The 23683-nt window shown below is 41.3% G+C and overlaps 1 protein-coding gene across 1 annotated transcript in view; it reads right to left on the reverse strand.

Moving 5' to 3' along the window:
- Positions 1 to 23683, reverse strand: part of Morc1 (MORC family CW-type zinc finger 1) — a 208985-nt gene that overhangs the window by 53321 nt on the left and 131981 nt on the right. The window contains exons 15-17 of the mRNA XM_052158339.1: positions 16164 to 16292; positions 13492 to 13597; positions 9852 to 9993 (exon numbers count right to left, since the gene is read on the reverse strand). Coding sequence (XP_052014299.1) covers positions 9852 to 9993; positions 13492 to 13597; positions 16164 to 16292 — 377 coding nt within the window. The remainder of the gene's footprint in view (positions 1 to 9851; positions 9994 to 13491; positions 13598 to 16163; positions 16293 to 23683) is intronic.

Below are 23683 nucleotides of genomic sequence, written 5' to 3' on the forward strand. Positions count from 1 at the left end.
ATCCTGGAACTAAATTCAAAATGTGAATTCAGGTTCCAAATAAGAAGAGAGATTAAAGCCAAACAAGATGAGAAACAGGACTCCCACTCCCAGGGAAGGACACAGGCACACTGTGTCTAGCTGGAGGCTTAGAGGCCAGGGTGTCCCTTAGAGAGAAGCAAGAAGGAACCTTGAAAGGAGGCTGAACACCATGACCTTATTCAGCACAGTCAGGGACCAGGCTCCAAAGTATATTCCGGATGCTGGAGAGCCTCTGATGGTCCTTGGTTAGCCAGTGCACTCATTGAGAACTGGTGTTACGTACAGTCAGGTGCTTAAGGAGGTGTGTGGGGCAGAGATCAAACAGGCACACTTACGTTAGAACCTAAATGAGTACTGTCTCCTGTTGAATTATGTGGATTAGGCTATCCACCTAATCCTCTCTTCTCGTGCTTGCTCATGTGGATAGGAACGACTGCCTAGCATGGAAAGGCAGAGACTAATACAGCATGTCTGCATGCAACTGTCAACGCTATTTCTGTCGTCCAAAACCGAGACATAGTCCCCTCTGGATTTACAACTATAATTTGGTCATTTCTGAGAAGCCTGGTAGCAGATGACACTAGGCAATGCTCCTTAATTCCAACCTCCTGGAAAAAAAAAAAGTTGAATAATTTATGAATCCAGAAGTTGGTCATATATCGGGCTCTGTGAATCATGCCATTACACTAGGCTGATGTGTAATGATCTCTAGCTAATGATCCTATGTTATGTTTAGCAAACACAAACTGTTGTTTTGACGGGTTTAACACCATCTTTTTTTTTCTTTTTTTCCACTTTTTTATTAGATATATTCTTTATTTACATTTCAAACGTTGTCCTGGTTCCCCCCTCTCCCAAAAATCCCATAAGCCATCTCCCCTTCCACAATTAACCCTCCCCTGCTTCCCTGTCCTGGTATTCCTCTACAATACGGCATCAAGTTTTTCCAGGACCAAGGTCCTCTCCTCCCTTTGGTATCTAACAAGACCACCCTCTGCTGCCTATGTGTCTGGAGCCATGTGTACTCTTTGGTTGATGCTTTTGTCCCTGGGGGGTCTGGGCGTACTGGGTGGTTCATCTTGTTGTTTCTCCTATGGTGCTGCAAAGCCCTTCAGCTCCTTGGGTCCTTTCTCTAGCTCCCCAATTAGGGACCCTGTGCTCAGTTCAATGGCTGGCTGAGAGTGTCCCCCTCTGTATTTCTCATGCACTAGCAGAGCCTCCCAGGTGACAGCTATATCCAGCTCCAGTCAGCAAGCACTTGTGGGCATTGATAATAGTGTCTGGCTTTTGAAACTGTATGTGAGATGGATCCCTGGGTGGGGCAGTCTCTGGATGGTCCAGACTCTGCTCCACCCTTTGTCTCTGTATCTCCTTCTGTGATTTTTTTGTTCCCCCTTCTACAAAGGACCAGTATCCATACTTTGTTCTTCCTCCTTCTTGGGCATCTTTTGATATGTGAAATGTAACACCATCTTCTTAAGATGATGATTTGATCAGACAGTTCAAGTTGAAGAAAGAGGACCACCCTCTGATGTCAATCTATTGTGCAAAACATTGAGCCAGGCATGGTAATGAGAGGAACACCAAGACAAAGGCAGCGCACTGTTCCGGCCTTCAGCAGGCTTCTGGATGAGTTCACCACAAACAATTCTTCTAACCTCTCATTATTATGCATGAACTCAGGGCCTACAAGTATGAACACATCACGCATTTTCCATCTTGGAAGAGTAATGCAACACCACAGAGAAATGAGATCTTTGTAGCCAGAGTAATAAAGTAAAATATTTCAACTACAATGAGAATAATAGCCTCTTGCAAGACAAGAGGTCTTTAGGTGCCATAAATTTCAGAACATGGATGTTGGTGTAAGGGGGTTGGAAAGTAATTGTGATAAATCAATACACTTTCTAAAGGATCTGTACCTGTGGTGATGGAGATTTTAAATCAGCATCCTACACAATAATGGCACATTAAAAAGAGTAAATTCTAGTTGAGAAAATGTGTTCATATTCTCTATTATAAAGTTCTCCTCAGATATGTCATTTTAACTTCAAAACTACAGCTAAAAATTCTACAAGCCGCCTTTGCTTAACATTTACAGAGACAATGACCAACACGGGAACTGCCAGATTATTTAAGTTCAATTTTCTTGTGTATCCATATCAGCACTGCAAAACTATAGAAAGCTATTGCTGCCTTTTCCTTTCAAGAGACATGGAATTCCACCAAGACTGTTCATTTTGTGGGAAGACTATAAACAAGAGGAATGGAATCCAAATGTTGATTCTTTACTTCAGTATAATTCTCTCTACTTTGACGGAGTGTTAAGAAAAAATTGGTCTCTGGTAATATACAATGCAGAAGTTCTAAAGTCTCCCCTGTGTAGGGCCACTCAGTCTTACTAACGAAATACCAAAGAGTTCATTCCATCCTCACCATCATTTGGTAAATACATATTACTCAAAAGATCCAACTCTAGGTGTTGTTAGGTTTCTGGATATGAATAAATGAAAATTTTCTTCCTAAAAATGTGTAGCCTGTTGAAGATGTATCTGTAATGGCAGGGAGAAGAGAAAAGTGTGCTGGAAGAGACACACGCCAAGGACAAGAGGACCAGAAGAAAAACGGTGCTTTTACAGTCCAGGAGTGGATAAAAAATTCCCACCTGCTTTGGTATTAGTTTGAGATCAGAAGGGAACAGAGAATGAGCAGACGTCACTATAGAGGTGAACAGCAGGAAGAAAGGTTCTCAGAGAAGTGCAGATATGAGGAGCACGTGGAAGAATGCAGAGAAGAATCAGGCCAACTGTAAAAAAGCATGTTAGGAAGAAAGTAGTCTTAAACTACAGAGAACTTTGACTGTAGGCTTACAAATCACTATTAGCCACAAAGCCAAGATGATCCCTAAGTACTGTAATACACACTGCACAAGCAGGCAAATTCTGAGCACCCATGTGCCAGCTCACAGCCATCTGTCATTCCAGTTCCATAGAATCTGATGTCTTCTTCCGACTTCAATGAGCACTGAACACGCATGTGCAGGCATGCATGCAGGCAACCCCCCTCAAATAAAAAGAAATTCTAATATTTAAGTAAAAGATAAGCATGCAGTGGTAGGTCAGGTTAAAGCACGAAACTATAATTCATCTTTTAATGACTGAGGGCATGAAGGGCATTTTAATGAGGTACCACAATGCCTGAATCAAATGTAACTAAAAGTAAATTCTATGCACAGAGTCATCCTTGACATACAATGAAATATAGCTGTGAGTTAAAACTAAGGGAGGGGAACTGGAAGCTTAGAAACTTCCAAATTGCATAGAATTTGATTTCATAGGTCAATGGTATTAAACGTACTGCCTCAGTATATTAGAAAATAGAAAAGCAATTATCCAGTTAATTTGTCAAGCAGCAGCAAAGCGCTCAAGCGACATGGAAACCTTCTCTTGGCCAGCAGGTGGCGCTTGCCACTCGGTGTAGAAAGCAGGTAATAATGGGAGAACAAAACCTACACTGGAGTTGGGTACAAATGTTCAGAAGAAAGATTGCAAAGGGTTGCTCCGGTCACACAATTTATAACCAGGATTTGGGCTGGTTGACACAGAGTATCAATTACACAATTTCTTTATTCTAGAAAAATGTACCACCACGGGTGACAGATCTCGAGGTGGCCTTTCTTTTCAGCTTACTGAACTTAGGGGTTTCTTTTACTAACTATGATTTGCCGCGCACCACTCTGCTGCTCTACTAATGTGCGGGCGGCCTTTTCTTCTGTTCTGTTCTCTTCCTGTGAGCAAAACTGGTGCAAAACTTAAACAGAAAAATCTAATGTCATCATTTAAAGATGCATGACGCGGTTACTCATTTGACTCTCTTTGATATAATGAATATAGGTAGTTGGAATGTCTTGGGAAGTGTGTATAACCATGTAGAGATGCAGAGTCAGTATGAGCTATGCCTTCCACACTAGAGGACGAGGCAGGCCTGCGATTAGGATGCCTCTTCTACCACGACAGTTTTCTGATTAACTCTGGCTATCCTCACGTGGGTGTTCCTAGAGGTAAGAGACTGTCATGCGACACACAGGCAGGCTGTGTACAGGGAGGGAAGAAACAAAGCTGCTGGGTTCTGAGAGGAATGGAAGTGTTAACCTTCAACTGTCCTGGTTATGGGTGATACAAAACCTAGAGCCACGGAACTGGAGATGCAGAATGATCCTGGAAGTTTGGAGCAAGTGTGGGGCATAGTGTTGACTGTCAACTTGACCGGCTAGGGAATCACCTTGGAGACAAGCCTCCAGTGATGGATCGTTTAGATAAAGTGAGCCCCTGGCTTGGATGATTCGGGCTGGAGGTAACCTGAAAGATTCCTTCCTATAGTCTGGCTTTCTCCATAAAGGTACTTTACCAGTTGTCAAGGGAGTGAGGCAATAAATAGACCTACCCTGTTGCAACCCCTATGCACCATGACAAAGCCCAGCATGGCAAGATATCCCTATGTGCACCGTAAGTATGACGCCCATGTTGGTGATAACGAACATCCATCTAATCGTACTTAAGGCCCACTCAACAGGACGGAAACCATGCCCCAGGACTGGAAAGCTAGCCAGCTGTGAGCATGGCTACTAAGGTCATGAACCTTAGGAGAAAATCTACTCTGACAGTTTTCTAGACCAGCGTACTTCCTTACTACATTCTAGATCTTATTATAGAACCCACGGATACGTGTGGCTACCAGCCAAAGAAGCCTCTCTTTACAGCCAGTGGAGATCTTCATAGAAAGCTGGGCACACAGCAGAGATCATCGCACTGTGTGGAGCCTTGACTCCACCCCCCATATGATGGGCTATATCCTTGAACTGTGAGTGCAAATACACCATTCTTCCTTAAATTGCTTTTGGTAATGGCGTTTTATCACAGCAACAGAGAATTAACTACGATACCTAGTTAGCCTCTTCACATCCCAGCTCAGACTGCCAGCTGCTGTTGATGCTGGACTGCAGAGGTTAGGGGCTAGATGTGCAGAGGAAGGCGCAGCTGCATTGGCTGGCCAGGTCTGCTCAGTGGGGAAGTGATCACGACCAGTGAGAGGCCAGAGGGAAGAGCGAGGATGTGGACAAGCATCACTACACGGTTTGTACTTTGTGACAGTCTGGCTTCAAGAGGACAGACAAATGAGTGCCAGCCGAGAAACATGAGGATCATGGGAGGGAATTAGCCAATCCTGATTTTCTGGCAGCATCCAGCCTGAACCAGAATGCAGTTTATTTCGATACTGAGTGGAACCAATGCTGCTTCTCTGACACACACACACCCCCATTCCCACGTCTGTCAAATGTCCTTACGTGAAAGACATTCTAAGGGCACCAAGAAGACAGCTTCATACTGTCTGCTGTGTGTGTGTGCGCGCGCGTGCGTGCGTGCGTGGCTTGCAGGCTCACTTCTGGCACTGGGTAGATAGATATCTCCAAACAAGAGTTATTGAACACCCACATTATTTTCATGGACAAAAGAAGAATTGAGATGCTCTTTCAAAATTCTCCTATTCAGTAATTATCATATTTTATAAAGAATTTCACACTTTTGGAAAGATAACTATGCCATACAAGGACTGGATTAGCTTTTTTGAATATCTTAAGTACCCCGTGAGGGTCAAGAGCAGTGCTCTTTGCCAAGTCCTTGCTTATTTACAATGTTCTTGCCTCATGTTCTCTATGATTCCTTCAACTTACTCTAACTAGACTTCAAGGAAGAAGCCCAAGGTCCTTCCTCTATAGCATATATGTACACTAAGTCGCCCTTCACAGTCTCTTTAGAATAAATTTCCATACCATTTCAGGTATGATTATGTATTACTGAACTAGCATTGTCTTATTGTGGCTGATAATTTGTAAACCATCATTAGATTTGGTCTGCAAAGAGACTTTTTTGTTTAAACAGGATTAATTTATATTGGGTTTTTTGCTATTCAAAATAAAAGTATCGAAATTTTTTATTAGGTATTATCTTTATTATTACATTTCAAATGTTATCCCCTTTCCTCATTTCCCCTCTGAAACCCCCCATCCCCTCCCCCTCCCCCTGCTCACTACCCACCCACTCCCACTTCCCTGTCTTGAAATTCCCCTACACTAGGGCAACGAGCCTGCTCAGGATCAAGGGCCTCTCTTCTCACTGATGTCCCACTAGGCCATTGTCTGCTATACATGTGACTGGAGCCATGGGCCCCTCCATGTGTACTCTGGTTGGTGGTTAAGTCCCTGGGAGCTCTAGGGGTACTAGTTAGTTCATATTGTTGTTCCTCCTATGGGGCTGCAAATCACTTTAGCTCTTTGGGTCCTTTCTCTAGTTGCTCCATTGAGGACCCTGTGAAGAGACAGTTTTTCGTCTGAAGATGTGATCTATTTTCTATTTCAACAATGGCCTGTGGAGTGCCCAGTACCTACCAGGCACTGATGCAGGTAATACCAAGTCATGGTAGGCAGAGCTGAGAGTTTTCTTGCCCCCAGGAACCTTATGTTCTACTACTTAGTTACTCTGAGCTTCCGACAGTCTAGCCTGGGGTTGTACCCAAAAGCAAGCATTTAAAAGTCAATGACCACTCAAAATTAGCCAGCTGCCTGCGCTTGGGTAAGTACCGAATACTTGAAAATATGTTAAGATTCTAGGAATGTTTGCTCATGTAGGTTTTTGTAAAACTTTCCTTTCAGCAAAGGAAGACAGTGAGGATTCTTATATCCTTTGAACAAGATTTCTACATAAGTGGTTCTAAATTGCTGTTAGAACTGGAATGATCTGAATCTATAATCTTGACTTAAATTTGTGTGGAGAAAAAAATCTACTGAGAAAGAGAGAGGGCAGAATGGATGGCTCCCATCTGCTGACTTCATCAGCTGCCATAAAAATCTCTACCTCAATAATGAACAACACAGTCCAATGTGACCTCCTCCTGCCCACTGTTTAAAAGAATAGCAGCCAGCAACCTGATCCACCTGCCTCATTGAAGATCAAGAAGAACCTGTTTCCAGCCTTCAGGGGAGGGGCTTGGCCTGCATTTGTTGCTTGGGAAAGAAAGGATTAAAGATGGAGACTTGAACCAGAAGCCATGTGTTTTCGTGTCTCTCCATGTGTTTTCTCTTGCCCCCTTTCCAATACCCATCTCTCCTTCCAGAGAACCCGCTGTTAGAATGTAGGAGCTGGACTCTACAGTCCAACTTTAAACAAACTAAGCTAATCAAGGTTTTGTGAATGACACTATCAGTATCCAATGGTCAACAGTGACCTGTAAGGAAGGAAAACAATATATTCAGAGACAGTCAAAAGATAAAATCAATTATAATGTGTTGAATGTCTTCCTGAATTTTCAAGGAGTGATTTCAAATTAAGAAATGACTTTTAAAATGGAGATATTTCCAGACAGAAACTTCTGTAGTATTTATCTATTTGCCTGTTAGTTAAGATAATCACAGGCTCTCATGCCTTTATTTCTGTCTTCTTTTAGCACACCCCAGATTAGAGGCTTTAATAAACTAAATAGAGAGGTGAGATGTGTTTTAGCAGTAGGGAATACTTAGGGGATGCATTTCCCAAGGAATTGATAGTGTCATTCCAAGATAGAATAAGACACTAGGCTAAGAGGGGAGAGCTAGTCCTGTGACAACCTCAGGTGGTATCTTACTTGCACAGCAGAACCCTAGCAAGTGGGAAGGTAAGAAGAGAACATGTTTATAAGAAACTCAAACTGATATAATCTTGGTTTGACTCCTACCCCATCACCAGATTTTCTTTTTTCTTTTCTGTATTATTTGTTTTACATTCTGAATGCTTTCCCCTTTCCCAGTTCCCCCCCTCCCCATCGGTCTCATAAGCCCTCTTCCCTCCACCCTTTTCCTAATCACCCCTCCCATTTCCCTGTCCTGGTACTCCCTTACAATGGTGGATCAACTCTTTTCAGAGCCAGGGCCCTCTCTTTCCCTCTTCTTGGGTATCATTTGATATGCTAACTGTGTCTTGAGAATTCAGAGCTTCTGGGCTAATTAATATCCACTTATCAGTGATTGCATTCCATATGTATTCTTTTGTGATTGGGTTACCTCACTTAGGATGATATTTTCCAGTTTCAACCATTTGCCTAAGAATTTCATGAAATCATTGTTTTTAATGGCTGAGTAGTACTCCATTGTGTATATATACCACATTTTCTGTATCCATTCCTCCGTTGAGGGACATCTGGGTTCTTTCCAGCTTCTGGCTATTATAAATAAGGCTGCTATGAACATAGTGAAGCATGTGTCCTTATTGCATGCTGGGGAATCCTCTGGGTATATGCCCAGGAGAGGTATAGCAGGGTCCTCCAGAAGTGTCATGTCCAGTTTTCTGAGGAACCGCCAGACTGATTTCCAAAGTGTTTTTGCCATCTTGCAATCCCACCAGCAGTGGAGGAGTGTTCCTCTTTCTCCACATCCTCACCAACACCTGCTGTCTCCTGAGTTTTTAACATTAGCCATTCTGACTGGTGTGAGGTGAAATCTCAGGGTTGTTTTGATTTGCATTTCCCTAATGGTTAATGATGTTGAACATTTCTTATGGCGCTTCTCAGCCATCCAAAGTTCTTCAGGTGAAAGTTCTATTCTAATAAGTCTTTCCTTTTTTGTTTTCTGGCATTGGCAGATGGGTCAATAATTCTGCATATTTACTGCTGACCAGCCCAAATGCTACTTGAGTAAACAAGCTATATAAAGTTTAAAATGCTGAATCTGGGAGCTGAATCTATAAGCAGGGATATAACTCTTGGATCAGAGACTAAGGGCTGAGAACATGGCTCAGTGGGTAAAGCACATTCAACATGAGTGTGAAGACCTGAGTTGAATCCTCAGAGCCCACACAGACCATGTGCAGTGGTGCATATCTATAATCCTGATACTCCTATAAGAACCAGGAACTGGAGACCTCCAGAGGGTCACAGGCAAATGCAGCTTTGAACAACAGAGAGACATTGCCTCAAACAATATGGATGGTGAAGACCGACAGACACCAAGATTGTCCTATGACCTCTGCGCATGCGTGAGCTCACATGTGTGCTCTCAAGCAAACAAATCAAAGAGAGAATGAAGACAAAAATATACTAAAGATGTGGAAGGGGAAAGGAAAGGAGAGGAGTGAAAGATAAAAGAACGAGTAAGAGAGGATTAAAAACAAAGGACATCAAGTGTATAACAGAAATGTCCTGAGGAGTTTCCTTAACCTAGACAGTTGATATATGCTAATAAAAACAAAGATGTCAGAATTTTTCTGTATGTCACATTTCTTCTGCTAAAATTGCTATAACTCCCCATTTATCCATAACAATGTTTATGCTTATTGAGTTCTCATAACAATTAAAATGTACCTTTGACATTCCATATTAATAGGCCAGAGTTGTCTAAAAAACACTCTTTATCCAAAATGTCCATTTCCAGGGACGAAACCTGGTACTACAGAGGATAGGGCAGGGGTGGAGCCTAATCTTTGTAGTAGTGCAAACATAGTTCCCTGCCTTGAATACCTGACCCCAAACAAGCAGACAACTGCAGTGTAGAAAGAAATGCCTTGTCCCCCCACATGGTGTGTGTAGATAGATGGCCTTAGATAGTACATACGCAGATATTTTTATAGAACTCCCTTCCCTACCTTTAGCATAATTGTCAGATGCAAAATCAAGAGAAAAGGACAAAATGGAAATAAGAAGCAGTATATTTTACTTGAGAGAACCATACCGGTCGATTTGCATGTAAGGAATCCACAGCTCAAGAGCAATTGCTTAATTTGGAAAGATGAGTGGCCGCCGCTCACCTGTGGTGGCCGTCCTTCCACCAGCCTGTCCTGATATCTCTGGACTGACTCTTGAAGTTGCTTCTCTCTCTCATCTTTTGATGGTGGTCTTCTGTTCATGGTGCCCAGTGGGATAGAAGGCAGGTATTCCATCTGGTTACAGCTTCACAATCAACAAGCAACAGATTAGCATCAGAAGGCTGTGGGAAGGTATTTGCTGACTAAAAAAACTTACTTCCGTAAAGTGTTATAGTCTGTTATACACCCAAATTTGACTATAAAGCAGGATTATATTACTTTGAAGCAGTATGTAATCTTAAATGTCCAGTTGGTATGGGAAGGAGCTACATAGAAAATATAAGGGCACATGTATTTACAAGGGTGTGAGGATGCAAATTATTTTGTTAATGGTCCACTTATCCTATATTATCATGAATCAAGTCTTTAAAAACAATTTGTTTTGGATCAATACTGACAGACATTTCTGCACCCTACCCCCAAATCCAGTGTAGAAATCTATGCATCATTCTAAGATATTACAAACACTTCTACCTTGGAGACACATGGATCTCTAGTTTGGAATCACTGAAACAGCAATGGCTACTCTGCCATGCCCTGTTCAGGGACAGCTTTGGCGTTCTGGAGGCTTGCACAGAGCTCTCTAGAGAGCTCTGAGCAACCCTGACTGATCCATCTTTCCCAAATGAACTGTTGTCCTTGGTGTTCTAGTACTTTGCAGTCACCCTGGCTCCCAGCCTTGTATACCTTATAACCATGAACGATTCTCATCATAGTTATAAAAAATAAGTAAGCCTTAATTTTGGGAAGCTTGAGGCCATTTTTTTTGTTTTGCTTTGTTTTTTAATGTTATAGTTACATAATAGGGACCTGATTCAGACAAATTGGTTTTATTAAAAAAAAAAGTAAAATAGTTTGTTTAGTTTGTGTTGGTATCAAGACTTGATGCAGAAAGAGGACTGAACTCTCCCTGAGTACAGCTCTGAGTCCAGGCCCGGCTGAGTGTGCAGTAGGATGATGAAATGCAGATGTCAATTCTTTGGGTCTCTTCTAGGTTAAGAAGTTTTCTATTATTGATAGGTGGAAGGAGGAGGGGAGAGGTGCATTCAGTCACTAAAATGAGGAGGTAGAAGTCAGAAAATGTACGAGTGTTGGGCTCAGAGAGGGAGGAGACTGGGAATGGGGAGGGCCTCTCCACACTGGAAACAGGGAAGGAAATATAAGGCAGAAGGAAACCAGCCACTCTGTTTTTCAGCGCTGTGAGCATGTATTTTCTTGATCCCTACCAGCAGAGAGAGTGAGGAACTACCACCAAATTATAAGCTCTGCTGTGAAAAAACCTTCATCTCACCTTCATGTGGTGTTTCCTATTATTGTTATTTCCCAAGAAGGGTGCTGTGAAAACAAACATCAAGGATGACTGCACAGGATGTCTGTATAGCCACCAACCACGTGAATCTGAAGACATTTATGGAGAGGTACCTACACAGGACTCTTTCATTTGAGAAAAGAACCTCACGGTCATGTTAAGTTTGTATTCGGAGAAGAGGAAAAAAGTACTTTATTAAAATGAAGCACACTCAACTGTCTACCTTCAAAGACTTTTTGGACACAAATTTTAATATGCAGTACGACCTCTATGTATTTTGCATCCTTTCTGAAATTGAGGAGTTTCCGCTTCAGCCAAATCCCTGGCATCATTTTTACCCTGTTGGTAATCCCTGCATTCAATACAGATGAATGCATATCATGACTATAACGGGAGCATACTGATAGCTATTTCTCAGAAACTGTTACAAAAATGTCATTTCCCTCTGTGCTCGAACCAGAAAACAAACAAGACTTCAGTATCCTTAATAGAACTGGTTCTATTTTAGTTCGTCCAGGCTGTTGGCCCTGAACACTACCTTGGGTAAGATGGTTTTAATCATTAAATGCATGCAAAGTGGGCCTTATTTCCATAGCATGTTTTCTATAATGGGATTTTTGTGTCAGACTCTCTGCTTCAAGTTCAGCTTGAAGGGGAGTCCCCAGCAGGTCACTAAAGCCTTCTGAGTATCTGTGTTTTCTCCTCTTAGAGATCGAATGAGTTCACAGGATTTTTGTAAAGATGGAAGGGTGAGCTTCCATGTTTACAAAAGTGGTGTTTTTGTCTCAATTTCTGTTCATGTAGAGCATTAGTTCATTCAAATGCCACACACTAGCATTGACTTAATGGCAATTGGGAAGCAACTTTGGACCACGAACTGTAGGCTCAGTAAGTATGGACAATACCTTGTCAAATCTCAAGACTCTGCTCTTGTTCTCACAGAACATGCCCCGATACAAGACCACATCATCTTTGTTTATATGAGTTTATTTTATATGATTCTATCTAAACTCAACAGTGCATAGGTCTCCTGATAGTTCTAGCCCCACTCTTCAGGAAAGTACATGCTGAATCAGAGGACTGAGTGAGGTCCCAGGACTGATTCCCAGCCTTCCCCCAGGAGTCATTGTAACGACACAACAGACTGTGAGTTCCTTATGCAGGAAGCGCCTGCTCCCAATTAGATGCTCTCATATCGTGCTAAGCCTCCTGCTGCTGTTTTATGCATATTTTATTATAATCTTTTCAGTGGGGATGAAATACAGATGGTCAGTATTATGTCATTGTGTTTAAAGGTTCAGGGACTTTGGGGGAACTAGAAATAGAAGCACTTTCTGGTATTTATATTTTCAAAGTTCATCAATTTTCTGTCAACACAACTAAATTTGTCTTGCCTCCCCTTGCAAGTGGAATTATTTGGATGTATAAAAGGGACAAAGTTAATGTGGTCTTGAAGATGGTTCTGCAATGCTCTGTGAGGCATCACTAGCTGCTAAGGGAAGAGGGCAAGAACATGCTAGCTCAGGGTCGCTGGACAATTGGAAGTAAAGAAAGCTGTGAAAGACAGCTTCCTAGGCCTGTGTGATTTGTCTTCAGAGCTGGATAAAAATACTTCAAGAAGAGTTATTACCCTCTGGCCCATATTAGTAAAAGTGATACATTTATTCTTCAGGCCTAAGGACACAGAGGAGACAGAGAAAGCAGTGCTGGGGTGGGGTGACAGTGCCTCTATTAAATCGAATACTAACTAACTCTTTTCCCTGGAGAAAGGATATTAGTCTAAAGGGGCTTGTAAGAACACTGACAGGCATCAATATTTAATCAACCCTTTTTCCTGTTTAGTCTGAGCTTTTTCCTCCAGCATATAAAGCAGTGAAATCAATATAGAACCTAATTTAAAAAAAAAAAACCCTTACACATGCTAACAGTTAAGTGCTCCTGGATGTCCCCTCTGAGGGACACACCTGTAAGATGAAGTTGTTTGCCTTGTGAGCATGCATGGGAAGGTGCAGCTCAGGAGGGCAAGGCTTCCTGCTAGGTTGAAGCCGCACACACATTAGGACCTGTGCTTTGGGACAGCAGATCTCTTTTAATCAGTGGAAGAATATACTAAAAAACAATCTTCTCATAGATAGCAAGGAGTTTACAAAGGCTTTAAAGAGAAATGGGCCTCTAAGGTAAAATCTCTCTACAACTGACACTTTAGGTTTATAAGATACACCTTAGGAAGTTTTACACTGATAGAGAATTTTTAGAAAACCAATCTGAAATTACCTGTTTTCCAGGTTGTTGGGATTATTGGCGCAAATCCATATGTCAGGAAGTCCTTTTTCCTGGTAATTGGAAGAGGGAGGCAGGACTCTCCATTTGAGACAAAGATCTGACCATCAAGACAAAGACACAAAAGGAATGAATCCATTTAAAACAAAGTGTCAGTTCAGACATACCTGAAGTGGTGCCTCCTTCAGCACACGCCCCATGCCTGCTGGCACGTCTTTTCCAGCCTCCCAGGAGCTACGTGAAAAGCTCACCAAGAAATGTGCCATCTTTGTGACTGCCCCAGCTCCCTCCAGGTTGGTTGCTGTCACTTGTGGGAAAGGGACCTAGCTAGAGCACCCCCTCGACTCCCATGATTCCCAGCCTATTCCCATCCACTCTACTCCATGCGGATCCACAGAGCTGACAGCAAAAGCGAAAGCCATGATCTGTAAGTCATTAGTGCACTGCCGCCCCCTGCCCACTCTTTCCCTTGATCTTCCTCCACACCTATTCTGATTTCCTTGTGTGCTTCCCTTTATAATTCCTCCTTGCCGTTAGGCCCAAGTCACACAGCTGTCTGTAGGCTAAACCTAAGTTTAATCCTGGATTCCCTCTTGCCACAGAGGTAAACAGTTCCTGCACTCCTGAGACAGAAGCAGTTTGCACAGCCGATAAACCCCCGAACCACCTCCTATAGCCTGTAGATCTTGAGAGAATGGCTTAATTTCTGTGTCAATACAATAATCTGCAAAAAAGAATATTTCTACTAGATTTATAGAAAGAGGATCTGAGGATAAAATGACTTTTGCAGTATTAATGATGATAAAAATCAACACCACTAAACACTTTCTCGATCACTTGGCAAAGTTCATACTTATTAGACCCCATGTTCATGACTTTATGACATAAGTGCTTGTGGTTATAAGCACCAGTCTTACTTTCTAAATAGGTGATTAGTCCTCAGAGATATCCGATGATTGAGGGGATCCCATATGGCCTTTAGCCACTGGAAGCAGTGTTTACTTGGCAGGCATCAACTATTGGGCATTGTCATTGTCACCTGGCAGGCTCTCATGTACTGTCATCCATGGCCATTCATACTTTCTGAACATGTCATGTTCTGTTTATTAAATCTTACTGCCATACATCAGTTCATGCATTTACACCCCTCGCCTGGATCTTCTATTACAACAGGCTCTACCAGCACGGGTCTGACCTTCCCTCGTTAATTCAGAGTTTTAGTCAGTTATCGTGGCAGCATGCAGGAAGATATGTTGCTGGAAAGGCCGAGAGTTCTACTTCTTGATCTGAGGACAACCAGAAGGAGACTCTCTTCCACAGGCAGCCAGGAGGAGGGTTATCCATCCATACTGGGCAGAGCTTGGGCACAGGGCCTCAAAGCCCACCCCTGAGTGACTCGATTCCTCCTGCAAGGCCACACTACTATGGCAAGGTCACACCTTCTAATAGTGTCATTTCCCATTGGCCAGGCACATTCAAGCCACCACAGATGGACTGGGAAATTCTCAGTAGGATGATTCAGCCCTGCATCAAGTCATCCTTCATGGAGTTGGAGTTGCCTTACTGGGAGTTACAGCTGACTCATTAATTCCCCCTGGAATGCTCGGGGAAGTGCTCTTCTGGTACTTGTCTGTCTCGTCTACTGGATTGTGGGTGATATAAAGCATATTGTCCTTAACTCCAAGCCCTTTACAGAGTAGCTTGAAAGCATATCAAGTGTTTGGTGATTTCATGTTGCTGTCCTTCTACTGAGAATTTCCCAGTACCTCTGTGGTGGTTTGAATGTGCCTGGCGAATGGAAAGTGGCATTATTAGGAGGTGTGGTCTTATAGTAGTGTGGCCTTGTGGGAGGAATTGAGTCACTGTGCAGGTAGGTTTTGAGGTCCTATGCCCAAGCTCTGCCCAGTGTGGAAGGATAACCCTCCTCCTGGTTGATGTAGATCAAGATGTAGAACTCTCAGCTCTTCCAGCACGTCTTCCTGCACACTACCACACTTCCTGCCATGATGATAATGAGCCAGAACTCTGAAATTGTAAGCCAGTGCCAATGAAATGGCTTCTATTATATTGCCTCGGTCATGGTGTCTCTTCACAGCAATGAAACCATTGTTCATCAAAATACCTTGCCCTGGAATTCAAGACACATAAGGGCATTTATGCAAGGAAATACTTCTATCTTACCTCATTGACTCTTCCCCCCACTTATTTTGTTATTAATATTACAGAATTCCTATTAGCTTCAGACACAATGTTACATACTAAAAGACAGAAACTGTTGCATATTAAAAGTAGGAAAGTGGTAGAAACATTCTGATGCTCTTATCACAAATATTTCTAAGGTGATATCTGATATCAAGCATCTTTTCCCATGCCTTATCCCTGTTCTCAAAATCCAGTCATAGCAAATCATCTCCTCTGCTCTCTGTGTCATGACATCTCGCCTACGTTTCCACACCCCACTCTTCTTCATCACATGTTCAAAAACTCGTTGCCTCAAACCATTCACATACCCAACTTCCCCTCTATTGTACTTATTTAGATTCTTGCCTAGACGGTAACTCCTTAGAAGCAAACAACCATTTTTTACCCTGTGTTGTCTCTTTAGTGCCATGACTTGAACATTTAGGAAACCATGAGTATTTGTTAGTTTGGCACTCAGCACTCACCGCATTGTAGGATGATCGGGATAGCTGTGGCTTGTCTTCTTCGCCATTGGAGAGACTCTAAAGAGCTGTCTGTGTCTTTGCTATGCTGGTATTTGAATTCGTCCCAAAACAGTGTTAGGTTTCTATTACCTGAAGGGAAGAAAACCAACAGGGTAAAGACAAAATGATCAAGTTAACAGAGTCAAGGTGATTAACAAAGGAACATTTGCATGTAAGTACAAATACAATAGAATTTCAACTATGTAGAAGCCAAAATGTAAATAAGAAATTGATGTGTTGTTATCTCTGTTTGCTATTTACAGGTGGAATATGTTTACTGATTTATATGCTCTTGTGTTTTCAGATCACACACAGTAATGAATACTATCTTTACAATGAAACTAAAGACAACAGCAGTTATAAAAAGTTACATTTTTATTGTTGCAATAAAACACGGTGGCATTCAAAGTATTATTCTTAAATATTCCTAGGAAGAGCTATGCTAATTAATGTGTATAGACCATTTTTAAAATTACTGCCACAAATATTTATCATTCCTATTGCACAGACCCACTTTTCTTGGGCCTGTATATCATATCCAGTTCTGGTTTCTTCCTGGGCTGTGTTTTATATTCCACTTTAACCCCAACTTCTATAACGTACTTTGCTTGAAAATAGCACTTATCGCAGAAGAATATTAGAATTTCTTTAAGAAGCAGTATCCCTATCCTTTGATCTAGAAATTGCGCAGCTGTGAATATACTATATTATTATTAGAATAGCAAAAATTTGGAAATAACATAAAAGCTTATGGATAACTGATAAACTTCATTTCCAAACAGTGGAGGAACCCTAGGTACCTTGAAGATGATGCAGGAACACATAAATGCAGTTTCCTGCTAGGCTGTACAAAACACAGCTTTTATTTTTAAAATATACAAGGCAACACCAGGGTATAATGTTTTTGTAACTTACAAAATGTGTACTCATATAATATCAGGTTGGAAGTATTTGACTAGAAGTACGAGAAAAGAAAATTTTATTTTCAAACATTGTGAAGATTTCTTTTTTATGTGTATGGGCACTTTGCTCATACATATGCTTGTATCCCATGTGTGTCTAGTGCCTATAGAAACCAGAAAAGATGCTGAATCCCCTAGAACCAGAATTACAGGGGGCAGAAAATCCTTTGTGGGTGCTGGGAATAAAACCCTAGTCTTCTGCATGAGCTCAGAGTACTTTTCACCCACTGATCCATCTCTCCAACCCCCAAATAAGGTTTTAATAGTAAATACCTTTAGAGAAGAAAAAGGTAAGGTAATGAAGAAAACTAAGGAAGATATTTTTATTTTTCTTGAACACTTTTTAATATTTCCATGTGCATGCAGGTACTATTTTTAAAAGGATCTTTAATAAAAAGATAAGACCCGTGCCTTCCTATTTCACTAATGGCAACCATGAACTCCTGGCCATGTGGCTACGGAACTTCAGAAATACATCCGTGGAGAACACCATCACCAATGTTCACATTTCCAAAAGTATATTCTCAAGTATAAACCCTAGAGATACTGGAAACAAGGCCGTTCTTACATGTTTAACTTTAAAACAAGCAGACCAAAAGGTAAGTCTTCGAAACAGATTTCCTCCATGAGCTATGCAGCTAAGAAGAACTCACAGATCCCTAAATTCCTGTCTGGATTCTTCACTAAATTTTTACTTACTCTTTTTTTTTTTTTTTTTTTTTTGGATTTGGTTTTTTTCGAGACAGGGTCTCTCTGTATAGCCCTGGCTGTCCTGGAACTCACTCTGTAGACCAGGCAGGCCTCGAACTCAGAAATCCACCTGCCTCTGCTTCCCAGAGTGCTGGGATTACAGGCGTGCGCCACCACCACCCGGCTTTTACTTACTCTTTTAACCAAATCTTCCTTAGGCTTGGGCCTGGTGAGCTTTCCATTCAGACTCAGTTTCTGCCTTTTGCTTATTATCTGGCCTTAAAATTTCCATCTAGCTGAGGATGGCTGCGGTGGTTTGAATGAAAATGGCCCCTTATAGGCTCATACATATGAATGTTTGGTCATCAGTGAGTGGCAACATTTGTGAAGAATTAGGAGATGTGGCAAGGATGGAGAAAGGATGTCACTGGAGGTGGGCTTCAGGTTTCAAGAGTCATCCAGTCATCCAGTCAGTCAGTTAGTCTCTCTGTCTCTGTCTCTGTCTCCTTCCTTCTCACTCACTCTCCCCTTCCCCCTCCCCTTCTTCCCCCTCCCACTCATCCTCTCCACTCTCCTCCTCCCTCCTGCCACCCCCCCCCCCATGCTCCTTGCAGATCTGGATATAGAATTCTCAGCTACATCTTCAGCATCATGTCTCTCTGTGTGTCACCACGCTTCCCACCATGATGATCATGGACCACACCTCTGAAAATGTAAACAAGCCCCCAACTAAATGCTTTCTTTTATAAAAGTTGCCTTGGTCATGGTATCTCTCAGCAATGGAATATTGAACAAGACAATGACCATGAACTTCAGATCCCACCGTCTCCATTTCTTAGTAAAGGAGCTTAGTTTATGTGGTGCTGGGGGGGGGGCGGGGGAGGGTATGCATCAAACTCATCAAAGCCAGGTGAGGTGAGACACTACTATGAACTTTGTATTCTACAGCAAGCACCCTACCAACTGAGCTCTAGTCCCCCGCAGCCATTCTATTTGGTCTTAGTTCATCTCATCCTCCACTTCTCTAGATCCCGAAGGACTGTTCTTTTGAATGTGAGGTGGTTCATGAGAGATGTTTCTCTGATGTTCATATCAACTATTTTATTTTTCCTATCTCATGGGTGTCCTATGGGTTTTTTTAAAGACATAGAATACACAATGGCTCTGATACTTATTATTTGCAAAATTTTGGGCAAATTGCTAAGTTTTCTTATCCATCAAGTGAATGTTGGGCAGGCAATATGGTCCAGTAGGCAAATATGCTCAGTGCCAAATCTGACAACATGAGTTTGATCCCTGGGATGCACAAGGCAGATGGAGAGAAACACACATTATTATATGTCCTCTGACCTCAACATGTATCCCCAGACATAAACAAAATAAATAAATGTATGAAAAACAATAAAAACTATAGTGATAGCACATGCTGGCAAAGGTGTAGAGCAAGGAGAACACTCCTCCACTGCTGGTGGGAGTGAAAACTTGTACAACCACTTTGGAAATCAATTTTATGATTTCTCAGAAAACTGGGAATAGCTCTACCTCAAGACCCAGCTATACCACTCCTGGGTATATACCCCAAAGATACCTTACTATACCACAGGGATATTTTCTCAACTATGTTCATAGCAGCTTTATTCATAATAGCCAGAAACTGGAAACAACCTAGATGTCTTTAACAGAAGAATGGATACAGAAAAATGTGGTTCATCTACACAATGGAATGCTACTTAGCTATTAAAATTAAAGATATCATGAACTTTGAAGGCAAATGGTTGGAGCTTAAAAATATTATCCTGAGGGAAGTCAGCAAGAGGCAGAAAGGTGTGGACAGAATGGTCATGAATGGAGCTGGAAATAATCATTCCAAATGAGTTAACTAAGACCCAGAAAAAAATCAACATTGCATGTTCCTCTCTCTCTCAAAACAAGAGAAAAATAATAAACTATATTATGAAAATTGAATGATTACAGTAACTTGCCTTACAGGATTAATATAAAAATGAAGTGTGAGATACATTAAAACAAAGAATGAAAGGATTCTAGAACGAGAGAACAGGGTGCTCTCAAACCTGTTTTACCACCTAGACAGAAACGTCACTGGTCAAATCTGTTGAGTGTAATTACTTTGGAACTTTGGAGCACGTCAGAGAATTGCAATGCCAGTTCAGTTCCTCAGCAGTAGTCCCTTTCATCCTATCCACCTTAACTCTGTGACAGAAAGATGTGTTTGAGTCACTAGAAAAGCTGGTACACACTTTGAGAACTCAGACTGAACAAACTGGTTTACCAGTAACTGCTTTCCTGGTACCAGTGATCTCTGCTGTAACTGGTGCTCATGAACTAAAGGTACAGAGGATGAAGTAGGGCCACTGACGTCACAGGTCTCCATCAATGCCACAAGCTCGGCCCCTATTGGATACAATGACTTCCAGGAGATCTGAGGAGCTGAAAACCTTGTTCTTCTAAACCTTTCATTTTTCTCTGTTCTTACTTTTGGGAGTTATGTTTGGCAAGCTAGACAAAAGCAACAATCTGTACAAGAGAAATTTAAGTGACCAGGAGGTAGCAGAAGATCAAAATATGCTGGAGAAGGCTTAAGTTTATATCTTATGCTGATCCTCTTAACCTAGAGACCCTTTTTTTTTTGTTTGTTTGTTTTTTTTTGTTTTTTTTTTTTTTTTTACCTAGAGACCTCCTTACAACAGTAAAACCCAAAATAAAACACAAGAGGTAGCAAAGGTCAGACTCCACCTCCAGAGTTACAACACTGTCAGATTCCAACACGCAGTTTTCAAGAACAATATCCTAAGGCATACAAAGCAAAAGGAAAACTAACCCAACAGAAGCTTTCCTTGGAAAACATATACAAAACTTTAGAGTAAATTCTAAAAGAGGAAAAAAAAATAACTCAGGAAAATGATATAAAAACAAAAGTACCAGAGAAGCATGAATACTAGTAAGAGGCAGAAATTCTTAAGCATAGCCATCTGTTAACGGAAATGGACACTTCTCTGAAGTATTTAAGCGCAGATTCATCCTAGCAGGAGCAAGACAGAGCCAGTGAAGTTGAAGATCAATAATGGAAATTATATGTGTGAGGAGCAGAGAGGAAAACGACCACAAGAAAGTGAACTGAGTCCCTCAACAGAGCAATGGATATAGAAAATGAGGTACATTTACACAACAGAGTACTACTCAGAGATTAAAAACAATGAATTCATGAAATTCTTATGCAAATGGATGGAGCTAGAAAATATCATCCTGAGTGAGGTAACCCAATCACAAAAGAACACACATGGTATGCACTCGCTGATAAGTAAATATTAGCCCAAAAGCTCGAAATACCCAAGATACAATTCACAGACCACATGAAGCTCAAGAAGAAGGAAGACCAAAGTGTGGATAGTTTGATCCTTATTGGAAGGTGGATCAAAATACCCATGGCTCACAGCCAACCAATAAAATGAGCATAGGGTCCCCAATGGAGCAGCTAGAGAAAGGATCCAAGGAACTGAAGAGGCTTGCAGCCCTGCAAGAGGAACAATAATATGAACCAACCAGTACCCCCAGAGCTCCCAGGGACTAAACCACCAACCAAAGAGTACACATGGAGGGACCTATGGCTCCAACTACATATGTAGCAGAAGATGTCATTTCAGACATCAATGAGAGGAGAAGCCATTGGTCCTATGAAGGCCCGATTCCCCAGAACAGGGGAATGCAAGTCAGAAAATTGGGGGAGGAGGGTGAGCAGGTGAGGGGGGATGGGATAGGGGGTTTTCAGAGGGGTAATGAGGAAAGGGGATACCATTGGAAATGTAAATAAAGCAATTATCTAATAAAAAAAAGAAAACAAAAACAAAACAAAAAACAAAAAAGAAAGTGAACTGAGCCTCCGAAGCCAGGACAACCCCACCAAGTGGACTACCATACATGCTGTCATGGGTCCAGAAGGGAGGTTAGAAGATGTGTCAGCTGGCAAAGTGCTGTTGTGCAAGCACGAGGATCTGAGTTCGAATTCTCCACATCTGCTTACAATGCCGAATGTGGAAGTGCATGCCTGTGATCAGCACTGGGAAGGCAGATGTAAGAAGATCCCTGGGTTTGCTGGCTGGCAGGCTAGCCCAACCAGTGAGCTTCAGGTTCTGTGAAAAACTTCATTATAAAAGCTAAAGCCATTTAAATAAATAATGACTGCATTTCCCCATATTTGATTAAAGGCATTAATAAAAATAGCATCTCTATCCAAGAACCTTAAGAACTTCTAAGTAGGGCAAACTCAAACATATAACAATACTCATCATAATCAAGCTGTTAAAAGACAAAGGCAGGGGTATGAGTATGCATGCTAGCGCACATGTGTGTACATATATATTGATATATAAAATGTATTTACTGAAAATAGATTTGTTTTCCTACAAGATAGTCCGATGATAGTTTTCCTCTCCTAATGCCTCTCAGATCCACCCTACCTCCCAAGCCACCTCACTCCAAACCCTTTTTTTCTCTCTTTAGAAAATAAACACACATGGGCTAGAAAGATGGCTCAGCGGTGAAGAGCACTGACTGCTCTTCCGAAGGTCCTGAGTTCAAATCCCAGCAACCACATGGTGGTTCACAACCATCCTTAATGAAATCTGATGCCCTCTTCTGGTGTGTCTAAAGACAGCAACAATGTACTTACATATAATAATAAATAAATCTTTGAAAAAAAAGAAAAGAAACACACAAAATAAACAAACCAGGATTTTAAAAAAAGAAAAAGCACGATAAACACACACACACACACACACACTCACATACACACAGCAACTTTACTAAAGTAAAGCAGCTATATATTCAAGTTAGAAGGTTATCATTTTAGTGTAGTAAATATGATACATACAAAGGAAATGGCTAAAGAATATACGTAACAGACAAAGAGACGTGTATTGAAGAAAGTTGGTGTCTGCCTATAATCCCAGGACTGACAGTGGAGGCGACATCCCACGCCTGAGGCCAGCATGGGCTGCATAATGAGACCTTCTCTGAAACAAGAAAAATAAATGAGGAAGGAATCTAAGTGCCTCATTACAATAATCAGACACAATGGAAGAAAGTGAACCAAGAAACACGGAACAAATGAAAAGCTGTAAGGCACCCAGAAAACAATCAGCACGATGGCCAAAGCCCCTCTTCATCTGCTGTCACTTTAGAATAGAATATAATGTGTCTCCATTCAAAAGACACATGCTAGAGTGAATTAAAAATATGATTTCTATATGTACTGTCCAGATGCAAATTAGTTGCAAATGAGACAAGGAAGAACGCTATCTCTCTTGATACTAAGATGGAAACTGGTTACATCTTATACAATGAAAATATAAGAAGGAATATTTCTTGCAAACAAAACAATCACACTAGAGTAAGGAGGGCTGTGCAAACATTAAACAAGATAGATTTCAAACCAAAACTGGTCACAAGAGACAATGAAGAATCTTAAATATTAATAAAAGGTTCAAAAAAGCAAGAAGATAACACAATTACAAACAGGTGCACCTAACAATAAGGTAAAGAAAAACAGGAAGCCAACTGGCAAAAATTAAATAAAAACAGGTTTGCAAAAGAGACTGAATACAGTTTTTTATGCTCCTTATGTGATTCAGTTTTAGAAATAAATAAGTATATAGAAAAATTTTCATTGCATCTAGGTTTCCAATTTGGTGGTACATTGTTGTTCATAATAGTCTCTAAGGATGCTTTGTGTTTTGTATCATTGGTTGTAATGTTTCATTCATTTTTTCTCTTCTTGGGGTCTTCTTCCATTTTTCTTATTCTACCTAAAAG

This window comes from Apodemus sylvaticus, chromosome 15 (genome assembly GCF_947179515.1).
Source record: "Apodemus sylvaticus chromosome 15, mApoSyl1.1, whole genome shotgun sequence".
Lineage (NCBI taxonomy): Eukaryota > Metazoa > Chordata > Mammalia > Rodentia > Muridae > Apodemus > Apodemus sylvaticus.